The sequence below is a fragment of the Phyllosticta citriasiana genome (genome assembly GCF_038021145.1).
Source record: "Phyllosticta citriasiana strain CBS 120426 chromosome Unknown IWZ02scaffold_5, whole genome shotgun sequence".
Classification (NCBI taxonomy): domain Eukaryota; kingdom Fungi; phylum Ascomycota; class Dothideomycetes; order Botryosphaeriales; family Phyllostictaceae; genus Phyllosticta; species Phyllosticta citriasiana.
Window position 1 is genome coordinate 518,235 of NW_027117282.1, and position 19,639 is coordinate 537,873.

The window sequence follows — 19,639 nt, forward strand, 5'->3', positions numbered from 1 at the left end:
TACTCCCTTGCCGCAGTCATTCGTTCTTCCAGCAGCCATTTGCGAAATCTATACGTCAACACTGAGCGCCGCGCGAAATTCTCCCTCTCTTGGGCATATAACTGCAAAGAAGAGCTGCAGGACGCTACCCACCCACCTAGTCGGACAAGACTACATATACATGTCTGGTCTGACATCTGCAAACGCGTGCAGCTCTGGCCGCAGCACTAGGTTTCGGGACGCGATCCTGCCGCTACCTTACCTTGCCTTCTCGGGCAGTCTGTCAGTCATCGCACTCTGCATCTGGCTGGTTGCGCACGGCCTGCCTACCTAACTGCCTGCCGCACGTGTGCCGTGCGTCAGATCCATCCTCATGACACGACATTTGACAGGCAGAGTTGTCTAGAATTGCTGACGTGCTTGGACTTTTTTTTTTTTTTTAAAAAAAAAATCTGAACTTGCCACTTTGGCAACTCTCTGTAAACGGCGGCGACCAAGAAAAAAATTCTATTGAGCTGGGTGGGGAGCAGATTCGAGTTCTCCTGAAGCGGTCAAAACCCAAGCTAGATTGGTACCAATCAAGCTCCACATCGTCAACGCATGGCCGTATGCATCATGATACAAGCAACTGTCCGTCGCCGAGCAACAACAAAACAAAACAAAACCACACCACACCACGGCATTCCGTCCATCCCCGCCCAACCCAGCCCCCTCACTCACCCACTCACCTACCCACCCATCGATCTCGAGGGAAAATACGCCAAAGATTCCGCCGCCGCCGCTGCTGCTGCGCACTGCATCCATCGATCCATCCAAACCCGTTGTTGCACTTTCTCACATACACTCTCCCTCTCTCTCCCAACTATCGACCATGGACCATCGACCATCAATCAGCCGCTCCCTCCGCAGGCAGCAGCAGATGAGAGAGACACGCACCGCACCGCACCGCCGGTAAGCAGAAATATCCAGTCAAACGCTGCGCCGCGTTTGAAGTGGGTAAAGACACACACATACGCGCGGCATATTTCACGTTTTTCACCTTCATTATGGAAAGCCCTCTTCCCAACTACAGCAGTGGTATGTTGGAAACCCAAGTTTTCCTCGGCTTCATGTGTATGAATTTCCAGGTGTCTGGTCTCCGCATCCGCAGCGAAAAAACCCTGCTCGTATTCGTGCCGTGAAGATAGTATCAGAAAGAGAGAAAAGGGGAAGAAAGGGAAGAAAAAGCGCATCTATAGTACAGGTAGAGTCTCTGAGGCTTGGTGAAAGAAGTCATAGCACACACAACACAAGGAAGGGAGCCGCGAATTGAACTAGGTCTTGTATGCGCCCTGTCACCGTCATTTGTAGATACTTGAATGCTTCAGAGTACACTGGGATGACTACATATCTGTCTGTTCGCGTTCATGAATGCTCCTATTCTGCGCTTCACTGCTCATCCAGCTTTTGTTGTGTGCGCCACGACCTTCTCACCAAGCCTCGCTCCTTGGTATTTGTGTAAATGGAAATTGATCGCATCAAAAAAAAAAAAAAAAAAAAAAGAAAGAAAAAAGAAACAAGGAAAAAATGCTGCTCCCGTATTAGAGCATTCTCCGCAGCTCTATCATTATAGTGTCTGTATGAAAGGGAAGGAAAGATCTTTCGCATCTTAGTCTATTTCAGCCCTCATAGCTGAGATGAAACTTTTTGCAATGCTCGCTGGGTCTTGGTCCTCTTCGCCGGGGGTTTGTTCTCTTGATCACCATTGGAGACGTCCTTCGTCTTGGCTTTGTTGGCCTTCTTGGCCTTGTTCTTATGGTAATTCTTCGATGGGGCCTTGGAGTGATTGGCGCGGCAGCTAGCGCAGAGGGCAGAGAACAGTTTCTTGACTCTGTTGGTCTTGCAACTCGACATTGGGAATTTGAGGAAGCACTCGGGACACTCTTGCTTCTGAATGGGGGCTTGCGACAAAGGCGTCAGTGGAAGAGTTGACTGCTGTAAAGCGGGAGGCTGGGGAGCTGGTGGATCCATGAAAGGCTGAAGAGCTTTTGTGGGCTGTGAAGCGGTGGTGCTCTTGCTGGTAAAGGCCTGTAAGTTGGCGGCCTTTTTCTTCGCCTTCGTCTTCTTGCTGGTTTCGGCTTGGCCGACCAGACAAGGAGCACAGTGCTGTGTTTAGCGGCTCAGGTCACCAGCCTTGTTGCTGGTCTTCACGAAAAGATCCGCTTTCTTTAACGTCTTGCATCTTGCGCACCACAAAACACCGCCCGGAACGACGGGCGGAGACACGGTCGACTTTGGATCCTTGGCTGTCTTTTTATTGGGCCTACGCGGGCGTCCATCAAATTCCTCGCCCGCGATCCTCTCTTTCCTCGCTTGTCGGGTTGCCGCCTCCCATTCCTTGATCTCAGCCTCTGGGATTCCACACTTCCTCATGCGTTCCATGGGCTCAATTATCCGCAACCTGAGACTCCTCTTGTTGTCGTTGTTTCGGGCCTTCTGCTCCTTGGTCATTCTATGCCAGGCGTCTCTGGCGCGCATTCGGACCTGTTGTCGGAGAAGTTCTGGATCGATGAAATAGTCCTATTAAGGAGGTTGAACTTTTCTTTCCTGGTAATGGATTCGTTGGTTGGTTGCCAGGCCATGTCGACGTCCCACAGTTGTAGCAAGGGAAGGCGCGATGTGGCTGGGCTGGGTAGGCGTGCCTCGCTGCTGCTCCACGGCAGGCTTCAGCAAAGGCGTCGGTACTGACACGAGCAGAAAATGGATTGAATTGGTAGCTTTCATACCTCTGACAAACAGCAGACGGAAACTGTCCGCGCGCTTCTCAGCAGCTAGGGAGGTGGGCAAATACCAAGCTCCCCAGAAGCATTGGTTCTGTTGTGGTTAGCCAGAACATCCGATGTCGCCCTTGGGGCTCAACGCACCTTACACAAATCGGAGTTGGTGCACCACCCTGCGGCTTCACGACGGCGGTGCGTGCTACAGCACCCATCCGATCCCTACCTTTAATTCTGATTCAGGCACATCTGCTTGCTGTGAAGCAGAGGAGAATCTGCCGCTGCCGGGCGGGCAGTGGAAGAAACGCGTGGGGAAGGAATGACGTCAAGAATATGTAAACAACATGTACTGATTACCTGAAAGGGCACTTGCCTTGGGTTTCTCGACGCTGCCGTTGAAGGTGAGGCGATTCCTCATACTCCATCTTTCAGCTTTCGAAATCCCTCTCTGAATCATCGATGTCCCGCTGTCGGTCGACTGCTTGCTTGAAAACTCAAGTTCTTGACTAACCAAATTGGGGAGTCAAGACTACTTCAAACACAGCAAATTTTGGAACTTGAGTTTTCAGCCTTAAGGAAGCATTGGTTGCAAGCGCACGCACACTGGAGGCTCAAACGACCGATTTCACCCCCGAACTTGAATTTTCAACCTTCAGGAGACCACACAATCCAGGACCGTCGAGTAAAGAATACAAGCACAAATTAAGGTTCAGACGACCTGGATCGATCTGAATCGGCGAGGCATGGTGTCTGTGGCTGACTCCTGAAAACTCAAGTTCTCAACCCTGGACGGCGAAGGATCCGGGGTTGTCCGACAAGGCGATGGGAATGTAAATCTGCGCATGACCGAGCTGGATAGCGCATGCTGTGGCAAGACCGAGTGCCTGCGACCAAAGAAAAAGTGATCAGAAGCAAGAGAGAGGATCAAAGGGAGTTACGACAGTGCAGCGATGCAATTGTGATTCGGGTACGGAGTGAAGTAAAGCTCAAGCAGAAAAGCTCAAGCAGGAAAGCTTAAAAACATGACAATTGATATTATGGCTAACTCGTAAGAAAAGGCACATGAAAGAAGAAGAGATCTACGGGTGTACTTACAGCCGAAATGGTACTCTAACGAAAAGCCTTTAGCATCCTCATAAGTGCTGCCGATGTAGCAGATGAACGTCTTCAGTATGGGACATCTGTCCGTGGGACAAAGATGGTCCAGAACATGCTCCACGTCGTTTGTTCGCCACACCATATCCTATCCCAGATGTTTCCTTTAGCTGGGGTTCTTGTGGCTCGGTCGACTCAACAGCCGGGGACTGCTTCTGATTCTCCAGGTTCGCGCTGATAGGGTATCTGAGGGTCATGTAGATGAAGAACGATGGCAACGCCATCATTGCAGTGGCAAAAAGGATGAAGAAGAGTATCATGTTTGTTGACGGAATGCCGTGACGGGGATTAGAGAGGGGCGAAAGTTTGAGCGAATAGGGGATTGCACCAGCAACTTATAGGAGCTGGGCGGATTGAAGAATGCCAAAGAATGTAGAAGACACAGAAAAGTCATTGTTGGAAGAAAGTGTCAAGAGATGACTGCAGTCGTGTGCTACACAAGCGGGACCATTCCACGCTTTTCTAGGAGCATGTTACATGTCTAGTAAGTCTAGAAGAAGTGCGTCTAGGGAGGATTTAAGATCATACGGTTGCAAGAAGTAAGTCACCTGAAAAGTCTCTAAGCTTTATGTGATAGGAATAATTCATATAAAAAGAGCCAGCACACCTACATGGACGCATCGAGGGACTGTTTATAGAGGCTGAGTGTAAAAGGTGGACGTAACAGACATTCAAGGTCCTAACAGCGACTTGGATATGGAGTACTTAAACATCCAGGCGTGCAGACAAGAAGCGCCTTTGAGAGCGGAAAAGGTTTCGCACCAGCCAGATTCTCAAATGTGGTGCTCGGCATCGACAGCGGAGGCTGCGCAGCATTCGACGGAAATCGCCGCAAGATTAGAATCAATGAAGCCGTCAGAGCATCCCAAAGCTCCGCAAGTCCAATTCTGGTTGCATCATGTTGCTATTCGATGATAAGCGTTCGGAGAGGGGTGTCGCCGTTGTCGCTACGGCAATGCGTTGTGAACAGTTACTGGCAGTCATTGAAAAGTAAGCCAACGAGACGGTCAAGCAGTTCGATAATAGGGATGCTGCAAATAGGAAAGGGCAACAAGATCGTCGCTCCAATGGTACTAGTAGGTACTTCAACAACCGCATGTGAAGGTGGCTGAATGGAGTTAAGGGAGTTGGAGAAGAGGACAGATGACGGTTAAGAGAAGGTTGCAAGTAGAAATGCGCTAGCCCGAATGAGACATGCACTAGTCCGAATCAGTCATTTTTAGCGAGGCTCCGATTCCGCCATCCCTAAACATTATTTTATAGGTTAGTAATAGGAGTAGTCTAGAAATAGTTATTATAAAAAGATAAGTAAAAAACTAAAGCTAAGCCTAGAGTTAAGCTAGGGTTTCTAGAATCTCTTAATATTTTTAAGTCTAAACTATTATCTACTCTTCTCTAGTTTAGCTACTACTTCTTAGAAAAAGCCTATACGTTAATAAGTTATTACTATACATAAAATTTTTAAAAATTAAAAATCACTATACCTACTATAACTCTATAGTACGGGCTTATACGTATATAACTAAAGTTAGAAAGTAAAAACCTACCCTCTAAAGCATTATACTATGAGTATACCTATACCTACCCCCTAGGGGGAGGCCCTACCTAAACTAGTTTCCCTTCTACTAGACGGCTATAACTATAAAATTTAGGATACCCCTATACTACCTAGCCTACCGCCTACTTAACTTACTAATAAACCTAAGGAAATAGACTAGGATAACCCTATACTATCTAACCTACTACCTACTTAACTAGCTAATAAATATAAGGAAATAGACTAGGACTTCTCTACTAGCCCTATCCCCCTATTATCCCTACTACTTATTATACTAGGCCTAATTAAGAAATAGTATACTAAGCTAAAGAGAACTATCCTAGTAGATACCTCTAAACCTAACCCTACCTACTAAGGAAAAAGGTCTAGGGTTAGATTTTATCTAAACTTTAATACTACCTAGGAGGTAATTAATATAGCCCTCTCTTATATCCTATACATAATAAACCTTACGTATAATATAAGTAAAAAGTAAAGACTCTATAACCTTAGTAACGTCCTATAGGATTATACTAAGATAGGTTATATAGGTAATATATTATTAGTTCTAGCTACTTAAGTTTACTCCCTTAAAAATACTACTTATACGCTAGGAGTAAAGGTTTACTAGCTATAAAAGCTAGTTATCCTTCCTATAAACCTAGCTAAACTATTATATATAACCTAAGCCTAGAAAGTAACTACTACTAAAAAACTAAACATAATAACTCCTTACCTAAAGATAATTATAAAGCTAGCTACTACTCCCCTAAAGACCCTATAGGACATGTAGGTTATTATCTAGTAGTAGAGTCCCTTCCTAAACTTTAACCCTCTCTCCGTATAAAATAATATTAATAACGCCTTTAAGAATATAGGTATATCTAGCCTAGTTATAATAATAGTAATATATACGGAGAAGGGGAACATCCTACTTACTAGCTTACCCTAATATAACTCTAAATTCCTTACCTCCTATTAAGACCTCTTTACTTACCTATTCCTAGATGCTATAGTCTAGGAGAACTAAACCTAGTATAAGGTTATTACCTATAGTATCCCTCTTAAAGACCTCTATCTACTTAATATTAGATAATTTATTATAGAAGAGGTCTATACTTTTAACCCTAGCCTATTAGTTATAGGAACTCTATACTAGCTCACCTTAGCTAAAAGGAGGGCTACCTAAAAAGTAGAGTTAGTTATTATAGCCTTCTATATAGTAAAAGAGGTAGAGATAGCTATCTTAAAGCTATTCTATCTTATAGGAGTAAGTATAAGGGTTATAAAACTCCTTAGGCTTACTCTAGATGTATAGTATATAAAGTGTTAAGAATTTAGCTATAGCTCCCCTAGGTGTTATAATAGAACTAAATGCTTACTATGTACTAACCCCTATACTATAGAAAAGCATAACTATAAATACTATATAAAGAGAGGTATAATATATACCTATATAGCGTTAAAGTATAGTAACTATAATAGTACTTATTACTCCTAGGACCTAAACTATCCCTATTATCTAATAAAGCCATCCTCCTAGCATAAATATTAGGTAACCTTAAAGTTATGTAAGTTAACTTAAACTAGAATGCCTAGGCTATAGAAGTAGCACTCTAGAATGCTCTCTACTTAGGCATCTACCTAATATTTATCTAGAAACTATAGACGATACTATAAGAAGATATAGCTAATATATAATTAATATCTTACCCCTCTATAATATAAATTCTCCTAACCTTCCTATAGGGCTCCTATCCTTAGATAATACTCTATCTAAATAAATCCCTTACCTAAGTCTAGGTAATTCCTTATCTAGATATTTTCTCTAGCCTAGACTACCTTACCGTTAATTTAACCTATAGAGAAGATACTATCTATATAGTTAATATCTATAATAAGGTAGAATAAGGCGACCTATCCTCCCTATATATAATAGAAAGAGTTATTAAGTATAGCCCCCCTACTATACTAATAATCTACGTAGGGAACTTTAATAAATACTATCTAATATAGGACCTACTCTCCCCCTAATCTCATAAAGTAGAAGCTCTATATAAATAGATTAAGGAAAACCGCCTTAAACTCTAAAACTAGCCTAGAGTAGGTACCTTCTTTTATATAGGGATAGAAAGGGAAACGGTTATTAACCTATCCCTATATACTCTAATAATTACTACTTAAGTAATTAACTAGTAGTTATAAGAGAACCCCTTATCTAACTATAATACTATTCTCTTTACTATCGCGTATAACGAGTTTTAGGATATACTAATGCCTCTACTATAGTTTAACATTAAAAAAGCTAACTAGGCCTAATATAGGTAAATTATCTAAGAAGAGTTAAATAAGATTATAATTCTACCTATCTAAGCCCTCCCTAATAGGGTATAACATATACTCTCTAGTAGGACCTTATAAGAGGACCTAGACTAACTTAGATAAAGCCTTATAAAGGTAATAGAGATAGTAGCTAAATATAGCATCCTATAGGTAATACCTAGATAGTAATAAAAACTATAGTAGTCCCTATTCCTTATAGCCCTAAGGATAACTGCTATATAAGTAAGGTATAGGGTAAGTTAGGACTAAGTTATATATATATAAGTATAGAATACGTATAATATAGCTATTAAGTAGGTAAAATAAGAGTACTAGAATAACTTCCTTATAAAAGAAACACCCTAGTCTATCTATAAGGTAATAGTATATATAAAATTAACCCGATCTAAGTAGATCCCCTAGATACATAACCTTTAAGATTAACTCTAATTATTATATAACGGTAAGTATGCCGTCTTCTATTAGAAACTCTTCCCCCTACTACTATACGTCCCCCTATATAAATAGATAAACTATAAGGAAGGGCTATAGAACTAGCCCTCCCTTATAGATAAGAAAGTATAGTATGCCTACTCTTATAAGATTAAAGGTACTACCCCTAGGCTAGACTAGATCTACTAAAGGATAATTACTAAGGTATATAACGCTTCTCCTAGAAAATTTACCTAGGTATACTAAACCTTCTTTACGTATAGATACTACCTAGAATGCTAGAGAGAAGCGGTAGGAGTAATACTTAAGAAACTAGGGAAACCTAATTATATAGACCTAAAAGTATATAGAGTTATCTCCCTACTTAACTACCTAGGAAAAGTTCTTAAATATATTATAGTAAAACGTCTTAGAGTACTTATAGAAGCTACCTACCTCCTATACCTATCCTAAATAGGTAGATAACTATAGAAGTTAGTAATTAATATAGTAATAATCCTTATACATATTATCTAGGATGAGAGGAGGGTATAGCGTAAGATATTAACCCTATTCCTTAATGTATAAGGCGCCTTTAATTATATAGCCTATAACTAGCTCTTATATATAATAGGGGAAATTAGGCTTCCTACTTCCCTCCTAGTATAGGTAAAGATATTTACTAGTAGTTAATAACTCTAGATCTCCTTTAATAGCTAATAAGAAGACCTTTATCTAATAGTTTTAGGAATTCCTTAAGGAAGCCTAGTCTCCCTAATCCTATTTCTTATCTATATATAAAAGCTCTTTTCCTCTTACTTAGTAAGATTCCTCTTATATATTAATAATATTTTAATTATAATCTCCTTAATGAGTTAGAAGAAAAATGCGTAGATCCTCTAGTAGGAAGTAACCTAGCTCTTCTTACTTAGAACCTAGTATGCCGTTAACTTTAATAAAGATAAAATAGACCTTATCTATTTTATAAGCTTAAATGAGGCTAAGGTAGCTATAATTATACTCCTAGGAGATTATATAGTAAAACTAAAGTAACTCGTCTAATAGCTTAGGATATAGTTTAATATATACCTATTATTCTAGTAGTATATAATAATTCTAAATGCCTAAGTAAAGTAATTACTAGGATGACTTATATAGCTAGCTAATATATAATATAGACTATCCCCTACTACTATCTAATAACTATACCTTACTTACATATAAAGTATAGTAGATTATAGGTTCCTAGTTTTCTAGTAAGTTAGTAGCTCTAAGATACTTAGATAAATACTTTAAAATAGTAGACTATACTAAATCCTAGGAGCCTTTCACACCTCCCTAATTATTCCTATAGAAATTAAAGTAGGCCTTCTCCCCCCTACCTTAGGAGGAACATATTACTTTAAGTATATACTATAAGACTCTTTAAACTTAGTTACTAATACCTAGTACGTATAATTATTAATAAGTTTAAACTAGAGAGTATACTAGGACGCTAGATATAACTTAAATATATCTAGAACATAATTTTAGACCTAGTAATAGGTACTAAAAGCCTAATTAAGCATGGTTCCTTTCCCCTATAGAAAAAGACTACGCTATATAAAGTTAAGATTAGCTACCTCTAAAAGGAATAAGAAGCCTAAGTATATATTAGACGCATAGGATATATAACTTAAGTAGTTATTCTATATTCTAACGCTTCATCTATCCTAAAAGGAAATAGAGTAGGTATAGGGATTATAGTATATAATACCTAATAAGATAGTATAAGAGTAGTAGTAAGATATAGAGTAAATACTAGACTATACTAGCTTATATATAATAGAGAACTAGAGGTACTTATAAGGGCTATAGAGCTAGCTACCTAGAAATAGCCTAGGTAATAGATTATAGTATACATAGATAACTAAGCTATACTATACCGCCTCTAAACCCTATCTAACCTACTAGGTTAAGGTCTATAACTTTAAGCTATAGATATAGGCTACTTAATTATAGCTAGATAAGGTAGTCTTACCTTCTTATAGGCCCTAGGCTATATAGGGATTAGAGGAAACCTATAAGTAGACGCCCTTATAAAGGAGGCTACTAGGCTAACCCTAGAGAATAACTACTTAAGTACTACCCTCCTTAGGATGTATATATAATAAAGAACTATAGTAGAATAGATAATATATACTATATAATACTAGGAAGCATAGATACTACTATCCTAGGGGTTATATATATATAACTTCCTACCTATACTAAGGATGTCTATCTAACTCCCTAAGTATAGATAACTAGAAGTATTAGCCTACTTCTAATTAAAACTAAACTATAGCTACTTTAGAGCCTACCTAGTACGGTTTAGTAAGATAGACTAGGATAATTATAGCTATAATAACACTACCTAATAAATACTATAACACCTTATTAGTAACTACTTACTCTATAGCTCTACTAGGAGAGAAGCTATATAGGTAGTATATAAGGCGTATAATAATAATAGTAGGAAAATAGCCTCTATACTCTATAGAGAGCTATTCTAAGGAGATGTTAGTAGATAATTTATACTTAAATTTATATGTTAGATAAAGGTTTCTACTAGGGCATAGTACATGTAAATAGTAGACTAAGGGAAAAAAGAAGAGTAAAAAGAAGAGGAGAGAATCTATTCTAATCTCTACTAGTAGAGTGAATAATAAGCTCCATAATCCCTCTACTTATAGTTCCTATAGGTACTACCCTAGAACCCCTCTAACTAAAGATAATTAAGGAAAGAACCCCTTTATCTATAATCTACCTAATACCCTCTAGGCTTATACCCCTCCTCTACCTTATATAGAGCCTCTACTAAGACCCTAGCCCTCTAGATTAGGAAGGTATTAACATAGCTTAGATGACTACTCTATAACTACTCTAGCTAAATCCTCCTACTCCTAATAATAATTAGATAACCGTTTAGTAGTAAGGTAAGGGCTTAATACTATTTATCTATATAGTATACCTAGGCTAGGGCGGTATATAGAGCTCTATTATTAGTAATAATGTTAATATATAGTCATCTAATAGTAGTAATAGGGCTAGATTAAATTATAAGTAATATTAATATAGATTAAACCTAGGTTCTTTAGTGTTATTTATTTTCTATAATAAGTATTAGCTAACTATACTAGTTAGCTAGAAGATATACGCTACTAGTTAAAAACCTTACCTACCTTTTTTACCTTTATAGGTACTAAGAAAGGTGTTATATAATACTAACTAAAAAATAGTACTATTAGAGATAGTACTAGAATACTATAGTAGAGTATATATATAATCTACCTTACCTACTACCCTATACTATATTTACTTTTCTATATATACCTTCTTTCTATCCCCCTTCCTTTCCTTACTCTTACTTTATACTACCTATCTACTTAGATAATAGTAGGAAGGCTAGTTCTTAGCCCCCCCTTACCTAAAAAGAGCCTAGATAAACTATCTATCTATAATAACCCTATACTAATATTATACTAAGAATTATACTTTATTATATAAGATTCTTTAGCTAGGCATCTCTACTTACCTTATAAACGTATATAGTATCCCCTATAGATAGCTCTATCTTAGATAGCCTATAGCTCTAGTAAGACGTAAAATAATTAATTAATTAATTAATTAATTAAGTCTAGATAAATTAACAAAACCACTATCTAGCTTGAATTAAATATTAATCATAAACAACATTTCTCGTAATTATACGGTAACTAGCCGAGTTAGTGTAGTGGTCTCATCACTCCGGATTTTGAAGTATTATGAAATTCCGGCAACCCCGGTTCGACTCCGGGACTTGGCTTCAGTTTTATTCCTGATTCGCGAATCGTTTTGCCCTCTTTTTTCCTTTTTTTTTTTTTTTTTTTTGATTTTGTGTACGGCGCGCAAGGTGTGTGAGTGAGTAAAAGGCACGGATAATCATTGCTCCTTGTGCCCAACATCTTTTTGTGCGACGGTCTACAAAATTTCAAATTTCCTCCCCACAAAAACGTCGGATCGGGCATCGATTGTTGGCGACGCACAGTCCAGGTTTCAGAAATACATGCGCCCGTAGAACCGGGGCCTAGATTCTCTCGACGACTACGAGATACGCACGTCATCATAGAATCGGGTTGCGCTTGCAGGGCAACAGTGTCAACGTGGCAAGGTCGCATCATCGTGATTCCGAAAAGGCCCATCCAAGATTATGCGGCCAGGTAAAATCTGAAGCGCGGCAGATGGGTTGGTGACATCCAAGCGAAGCATTTGTATTGAAGTCAGTGCATGGTGGAGCTCCAATGCGTGGTTGACATGCCACCGGGGAGCGCTTGCAGCAGCGGAGCTCGGGCGGTCGATCTTGAGAGCAAGCAAGGTCATGACTGGGGTCTGGAGGCTCTGATCGACCGTCTGGCGAATTTTGGCTGAATGGAATGCCCGTTTGCGAACTCTCCGCGGCGGTCATGAGGTGAAAACAGAGGGTTCACGTGGCAAGGAGACCTGGTGGGCGTGAAGATCACCCGGGACATTGCTATTTAAAAAGAAGCAACGGTCGCCATTGCAGGAAAAACACAGGGCAGTCCTCCATCGTCAAACACGGCACAGTCATTGCGATGGTTCCCAAGTGCCGGCGCTACAGCATCCAGGCGGCAAATGGGAGAAGTCTAGCGCGGCTAGGCTAGACGGGAACACGCGGCGGCGAATTCGCAGCGAAGTCGGGAAATTCAGCGATTGCGGCAAAAGCAGCAGTCGAGTCGAGTCGAGTCATTGCCGAAGGCTTGTAGCCGAGCCAAGGCCGGCGTTGATGAAACCTTGGCGGGGCGGGAGGAACAGGACGGGAGGGCTCTGGCAGTGTCGTGATGGCAGCGTGGACAATCAGCCAAATGTCAGCCCACACCGGGCAGGCCAGGGGCGGAGTGGAAGAGGTGCAGGCAGTTCGGGCGGGCCCGACGAGTGGCCTGATCAGCACGCCAGCCCGGCAGCGTCACGGGTCATGCGTCCGGCAACGCCCTCGCACCCGTGAGATACCAAAACTCAGCTTTTTTCAGCCCGCCGAATAAATAAATGCTGCAACGGCGCTGTCGCCCTAGCCATGATCTCATCACCATCCAGCCATCCAAGCCCATTCCTCTGGCCGCTTCCGCTCCATCATCCGACATTCGCCCACCACATCCCCAAGTCATGACCTGCGATTGGCTCGAAGCCAGCATCATGCCTTCTTTGTGTTAGCACTCCCGAAGCCCGCTGGCCGCTGTGCATAGGGCTGACCATAGCTCCTCCAGCATCGTCCCACGAAGCATCAAACACCTTCGACCCCCTGGACTGGATCAACGCAGATTGCCTCGACTTCCCCACCACCGCCCTCGATTCATCATCATCATCATCATCATCATCATCATCATCATCATCATCCGTCACCACGCCACCCCTCCTATCTCTCAGTCACACCACCCTCACGCCAGATATCCGCAATCGCTCCGTCCGTCCGCGGTCAAAAGACCCTTTGGCGCCACAAGACCATCCGTGGCAGCCAACAACCGCCGCCAATCCCTTTTCGACCCTCCCAACCTTGTCCGACGACTACTCTTTTGCGGAACCCTCCTCCACCATTCCACCCAACGCCCAATCAGCCTCGCCCTTTGACTACACTCCAGACATGGCCCCCTCCCCCACTCCCTCCCTGTCCGGCCCCGAGTCGCCCTTTTCCCACGAGGATCACTCCATGGAGGGACTGACGAGCGCCACCACCACCGCTCCATCATCCCCGCGTAGATCTTCTCAGATCTCCCTCAAGCGCTCCGCGCCCCCGTCCCCAATCATGGACACCATTCCACCTGCCCCAAAAAGGCAGCTCCGCAACCGCCACCACGAGGAGCCCCACGATGACGAGCCCAGGGCTACTCCGCGGGCCTCGTCCAACCGAGCTCCGCCCAAGACCCGTCAACCCCACAACATGGTTGAGAAAAAGTACCGCGAGGGTCTGAACAACGAGCTCGAGCGTTTGCGCCGCGCCGTCCGCACCCTGCCACAGCCACCCACCCGGTCCCTCTCGTCCGACGACGACGACGACGACGGATACGGCTACAGCACCTCGGTCCCCAAGCCCAGCAAGGCCGCCGTCCTGGCCGGTGCCGTCGAGTACATTCGCTACCTCGAGACCGAGCACGAGCGGCTCCGCAGCGAAAACGAGCAGCTCCGCGAGCTCGAGGGTCTGCGAAGACGGCGGGAGGAAGGTTGGGTCTGGCGCAACCGCGCTGCCGACCCCTTGGGATTTTTGAGTTGAACGACGAGGCCGAACAGGCCGCATGGATTCTTTGCAACATGGCGCAACGGGGCGTTTGGGACGGCGATTGATCTTAAAAAGGCGGGATACCCCATGGAGCAAGCGCAACATATAGAGCCGTGCATACTAGAAGCGGTCTTGACATTGGCGTTTGTGTATGGGGTTTGAACAAAAACTCCACTTTTCTTTAAAAACATTTGACGATGCATACGAACTGTAATATCTCCACTTTGACTTTACTCTTTGGAAGATTACTGGCTGAAAATGAGAAGACTTTCAAATGCGACCGACATTTGGTGTGTCTGAGAAGGCTTACTGCACTTGAATGACTTTGGTCCATCTGTTTGGACACGCGCTTGTTCGTCTTTCCTCGAGTTGTACACAGTCCAGTTTGGGGTTGGAATATATGAGCGTTACACAAGACAGGAAATTCGGAGGTCAGCCACTGACGTCACTCCCGATCGAGCGAGATTCACAGATCTCTGGGTCAGGGCTGTGGGGGAACCAACCGCAAATCCATCTCTGCGCGTCATCGACACAGGGACTCTCCACGCACCTGATCTCATCCATCACCCTAACATTCAATCGGTATGGCCTTGGCGCGCTTTCGTGGCGCTTGCGGCTCAAAAATGCGCGGCTCGACTCTTGCTACGCCATCTCTCACCACTCCCTCTCAAGCACTTCCGAATGCCGATTCCATTTCGCAGCCCCAGTCGGATCTCCTACCTCTCGTTTCCGTATCTTGCTGGCCTTCTTCCGTCTACGTCAACAGGTAGAATCGCGCGGTTCCCCCTGTCCACGATGCCCAAGCGCAAAGCTGCCGCGACGAGCATTGCAGCTTCGGAAGATGTCGCGCCACCACCCAAAAGACCGAGCGGTCCTCCGCGCAGGTCATCGGCACGTACCGCAGCGCGGAATACGAATCCAGACATCAACAGCCAAGTTCTTGATGCTCCCAACTCCTTGAGGGCAAGCCCGGATGGCGCGCAGTTTGATGATGAGCTTGCGTCGGAACAGCCGAAGCCGGATAGTTTCAACAGTGCGGTCAAGGGCGAAGAGAATGGCAAGAAACGAGGAAGGAAGGCGACGGCTGTTGAGACAGACAAACGAAAGAAACCCGAAACGTTGCCGACGAAAAAAGAAGACGCTGGTGATGAAACATTCGCAATGGACCCAGAAGCTGACGGCGGAGAAGAGGCTGGGGAGGAAGAGCTAAAGGCCGCAGTGTCTAGACCGCCTCCCGTCAATTCGGACTACTTGCCGCTGCCGTGGAAAGGGCGATTAGGTTACGTGAGTTCAAAAAAAGCATTATGACGTGCGAATGGCTAATCCATCTCAGGCATGTCTCAATACTTATTTACGTCAAGCCAACCCGCCCGTCTTCAGCTCCCGCACTTGTCGCATCGCATCGATACTTGACCATCGACATCCTCTTAAGGATCCTACACAGCCTGAACATGCAACCAAGAACAGACCAGACAAGGAACAGCCGGCAGATGTTAGTCGCGGCCAAAAGTTTGTGGAAGAGCTTGGTTTGGCAAACGCCAGAGATATCATCAAAATGGTCAGGTGGAATAAAAAATACGGAATCAATTTCTTGCGGTTAAGCAGCGAAATGTTTCCATTCGCAAGCCACGAAGTGTATGGATACAAGTTGGCGCCATTTGCTGCCGAAACTCTAGGCGCTGCTGGTAAAGTAATAGCAGAGCTGGGACATAGAGTCTCCACTCATCCAGGTCAAGTAAGTGTAGCGCAATTGTGTCATCGCTGGTCTCCCTCTAACACTGTGCAGTTTACTCAGCTTGGATCACCCCGTGAATCGGTCATCAGTAGTTCAATCAGGGACCTCGAATACCACGACGAGTTGCTATCGCTTCTCAAACTTCCGCCTCAGCAAAACCGCGACGCCGTCATGATTCTTCACATGGGCGGGACATTTGGAAACAAAGCCGAAACCCTCGACCGCTTCCGCAAAAACTATGCGGCTCTTTCTCCTTCTATCAAAAACCGACTCGTTCTAGAAAATGACGACGTTTGCTGGAGCGTCCACGACTTGCTTCCCATTTGCCAGGAGTTGAACATTCCTCTAGTCCTCGACTATCACCACCACAACATCGTATTCGATGCCGATAAGCTACGAGAAGGCACAAAAGACATCATGGAGCTCTATCCCACAATTCGCGAGACGTGGACGCGCAAGGGCATCACGCAAAAGATGCACTACTCGGAGCCTACTCCAGCTGCCGTGACGCCCATGCAGCGTCGGAAGCACAATCCTCGTCCAGCCACGCTGCCTCCTTGCGCAAACGACATGGACCTCATGATTGAAGCCAAGGACAAAGAGCAGGCCGTCTTTGAATTGATGCGCAACTTCAAGTTGCCCGGCTGGAACCTCTTCAACGACATTATTCCACACGAGCGCCCTGACGAAAACAAGCCTGTTCGCGCTCCCAAGAAAAAAGCAGCGCCCAAGAAATCCAAAAAGCAAAGCAAATCAGCTGAAGCAGCCGATGGTGAAGAGCCTCTCGAACCCGTGGAAGCAGAGCCTGCTCCCGTTCCCGTGATTCCCAAAGAGGAGATCGGTATGGGCGGTCCCGATCGTCGGGTGTACTGGCCGCCGGGCATGCAAGAATGGCTCAGACCTGCAAAGCGCGTCGTCAAGAAAAAGGAGGCAACGGATGAGGCGGCGCCAGAACCATCGGAGTCTCCCGCTTTGGCAAAGAAACCGGCGGCGGGAAAGGGAAAGAAGGGAAAGGCTGCTGCGCCCGTGCCGACACCGAGTACGTCGGATGCCGATGATGCCGACACCATGCCGTCTCCTACGGATGCCGAGAGAGGCGATGTTGTTGGCGCTGTCGAGAACAAGCGTGATACAGCAAAGGGAGCTGCTAGGAGAAAGAGTGGTAGAGCTGGAAAGAGTAAGGTCAGCTACAAGGAGGAAGAGTTGGACTAGAGTTGGACCCCTTTTCATCGAAAGTTTGGTCGAAAAAGTCACTTCGTTCGCCTGGTACACGAAGATTTTGAGACGCTGTCACTAGAGTGGCAGCATGTTATTTGGCCAAAGGCGGTTCAATTGCTGGACTTAAAAACACCAAATTACAGCCAAAGTCGAAAGGTCGGATCGTGTACCACCGTCTGAACAGCAAATCCTGGCCGCGATTTGTTTTACTCTTCTCATCAGGAATCCAGTGCAACTTTTGTTGCGAGTCAAACACTGTAACCATACAAGGCCTTCTTCAATGCATACTTCCGCCAATTTCAAGGGACCAGACTTTTAGTCCTTCAACCCGAGTGTTTCTTCCTCAACATGTCATCAAACCGCAGGACACCCCCCAGGATCGTCTGAGCTCCGACACTGCAGTTTTCTGGCGAGGCATACTCCAAGGGATTGTGACTGATGCCATCTCGGCAAGGGGTGAAAACCATGGCCGTGGGCACATGCATGTTTGTGTACAGCGAGTCGTGAGCTGCAACCCATTAGCCGCCTACTCTACCTTTTCTTGATCAAGCATCCTACCTGTGTGGCTAATCAACTTTTTATAGTTATACCCCATGTCCTTGGCAGCAGCCTCGATACACGACACGGCCACTGGGTCAAACGAATTCGGATCGTAGCTCCAAATGTTGTCATACTCGGCAATGTCGAGGCCGTCATCGGCAGCAACTTTCTTGACAAACAATTCAACATGCTTCTTCATGCCATCGAGCGTCGCCTTGTCCGGATGCTGCATGCTGAAGGAAAAGTCGACCGCCGACGGAATGTTGCAAAAGTTTTGCGGTTGCGACTTGAAGAGCGACACGGTGGCCATTCCGCCAGTCTCACGACCAAGGCGCTGGATTTCGAGCACGATTTTTGCGGCTCCGGCCAGCGCGTCATGACGCATCTGTTCCATGTTAGTCCTTCAATACCACTCGGACCATTGCCGGTTCAAGACGAGCATGATCTAGGGCGAGCAGATGAAGGATCCCAAGCTCACCTCCATAGGAGTCGTATCGGCCTTCGACAGTCAGCAGCCGTCGCAAAACATCACCAACCGAGTACTCACGTGTCTCGTAAATCCCCTCAAACCAGCGTTGAACCAGTGCATTCCTTGGACGCTGTCAACAATGCCGACATCCAGGCCCTCCCTTTCCAGGCGAGGGCCCTGTTCAATATGCTTGATCAAAATTAGCAACGGTACCCATCTTTCGGACGGACGAGCTAACAATCTCAAAATGAGCACTCAACGGGCTCGCCTTGTACGAACACTCCTTCTTGCCAGCATACCCAATCCGCTTCAGCTCATCACCAATGGTCGTCTTTTTGTCTGCCGTGTCGGTGCACTTGCGAGCAGCGTCGATGTCGAACTCACCAGCCCACACATTAGACGCCATGCAAGCTGGGAAAATGTAAGCCACGACCTGCCTGATCCAAACTCGGAATTCCTACCAGGTGGAAATCTGGCACCCTCCTCATTGGTCCAATTGATGACGCAGATTGGCGCGTACGTCTTCTTTCCGCTCTCTTTGAGCACTTTAGCAACCTCCAGCCCCGTCAAGACCTGAAATATTTAGCAAAGCCTATCCGCATTTCCCGAATCGAATATCTTACTCCCAGCGGACCGTCGAACTTCCCGCCGGACTGCACACTGTCAAGGTGCGAGCCAATGCCAATTGGAGGGATTTCGTTGTTCTCTCCCGGCAGCGTAGCCCACTGACAGCCCATGGCGTCGACCTCGTACTTGCAGCCCAGCTTCTTGACTTCGCTCGCGAACCAGTCGCGCGCAATCTTGTCGTTATCGTCACAAGATAAACGTCTCAGACCACCGTCCTTGGCCCCGGCCATATCGCAAGTCGAATGAATGGCATCCCTGGAAAGTGATCAATGGATGAGTTGCAGGGAATATAGTCCTTTTGCTCACCACAGCCGGTCCTGAGAGACTTTCAAGGCGCTAAAGGACGACGCCCGCCGCTGTAGAACCGACAAGCTCGGGGCCATCGACTTGCGTGCGGCAAACGACAGGTTTGACCTGAGAATTACAGCAGCCATTTTGTTGCGGTTGACCAGAGAGAAGTTTCACTCTCAAATCTCCGGGAAAGAGCTCAGGAATTTTCGTTTTCTATCGTCCTGCATTGCTCAGCCGTGTATATAGATGCCGCAAGTCACTCTTCCCCGCACCCAAAGAAAGAACACCT

General features: G+C 45.0%; 4 protein-coding genes and 1 non-coding gene across 5 annotated transcripts; 3 read left to right on the plus strand and 2 right to left on the minus strand.

The window, feature by feature from the left end:
- Positions 1-1,644: 1,644 nt before the first annotated feature.
- IWZ02DRAFT_489454 (uncharacterized protein) lies at positions 1,645-4,150 on the minus strand (the record flags this gene model as incomplete). The annotated part of the gene is made up of 3 exons (XM_066769572.1): positions 1,645-2,096; positions 2,148-2,538; positions 4,031-4,150. The coding sequence occupies 3 exons, from the start codon at positions 4,148-4,150 to the stop codon at positions 1,645-1,647; spliced, it is 963 nt and encodes a 320-aa protein (XP_066623626.1).
- A 7,771-nt stretch (positions 4,151-11,921) lies between these two features.
- On the plus strand, positions 11,922-12,007 carry IWZ02DRAFT_t42. Its single transcript has one exon. It is a non-coding gene; the product is annotated as a tRNA-Gln (tRNA).
- A 1,385-nt stretch (positions 12,008-13,392) lies between these two features.
- IWZ02DRAFT_489455 (uncharacterized protein) lies at positions 13,393-14,464 on the plus strand (the record flags this gene model as incomplete). The annotated part of the gene is made up of 2 exons (XM_066769573.1): positions 13,393-13,405; positions 13,464-14,464. The coding sequence occupies 2 exons, from the start codon at positions 13,393-13,395 to the stop codon at positions 14,462-14,464; spliced, it is 1,014 nt and encodes a 337-aa protein (XP_066623627.1).
- Positions 14,465-15,265: 801 nt separating this feature from the next.
- IWZ02DRAFT_489456 (UV-endonuclease UvdE-domain-containing protein) lies at positions 15,266-17,417 on the plus strand (the record flags this gene model as incomplete). Its single annotated transcript, XM_066769574.1, has 3 exons — positions 15,266-15,754; positions 15,804-16,205; positions 16,257-17,417. The coding sequence occupies 3 exons, from the start codon at positions 15,266-15,268 to the stop codon at positions 17,415-17,417; spliced, it is 2,052 nt and encodes a 683-aa protein (XP_066623628.1).
- Positions 17,418-17,746: 329 nt separating this feature from the next.
- Positions 17,747-19,493, minus strand: IWZ02DRAFT_516953 (uncharacterized protein; the record flags this gene model as incomplete). The annotated part of the gene is made up of 8 exons (XM_066770688.1): positions 17,747-17,931; positions 17,982-18,348; positions 18,442-18,462; positions 18,511-18,621; positions 18,671-18,843; positions 18,894-19,005; positions 19,056-19,314; positions 19,366-19,493. The coding sequence occupies 8 exons, from the start codon at positions 19,491-19,493 to the stop codon at positions 17,747-17,749; spliced, it is 1,356 nt and encodes a 451-aa protein (XP_066623629.1).
- Positions 19,494-19,639: the final 146 nt, after the last annotated feature.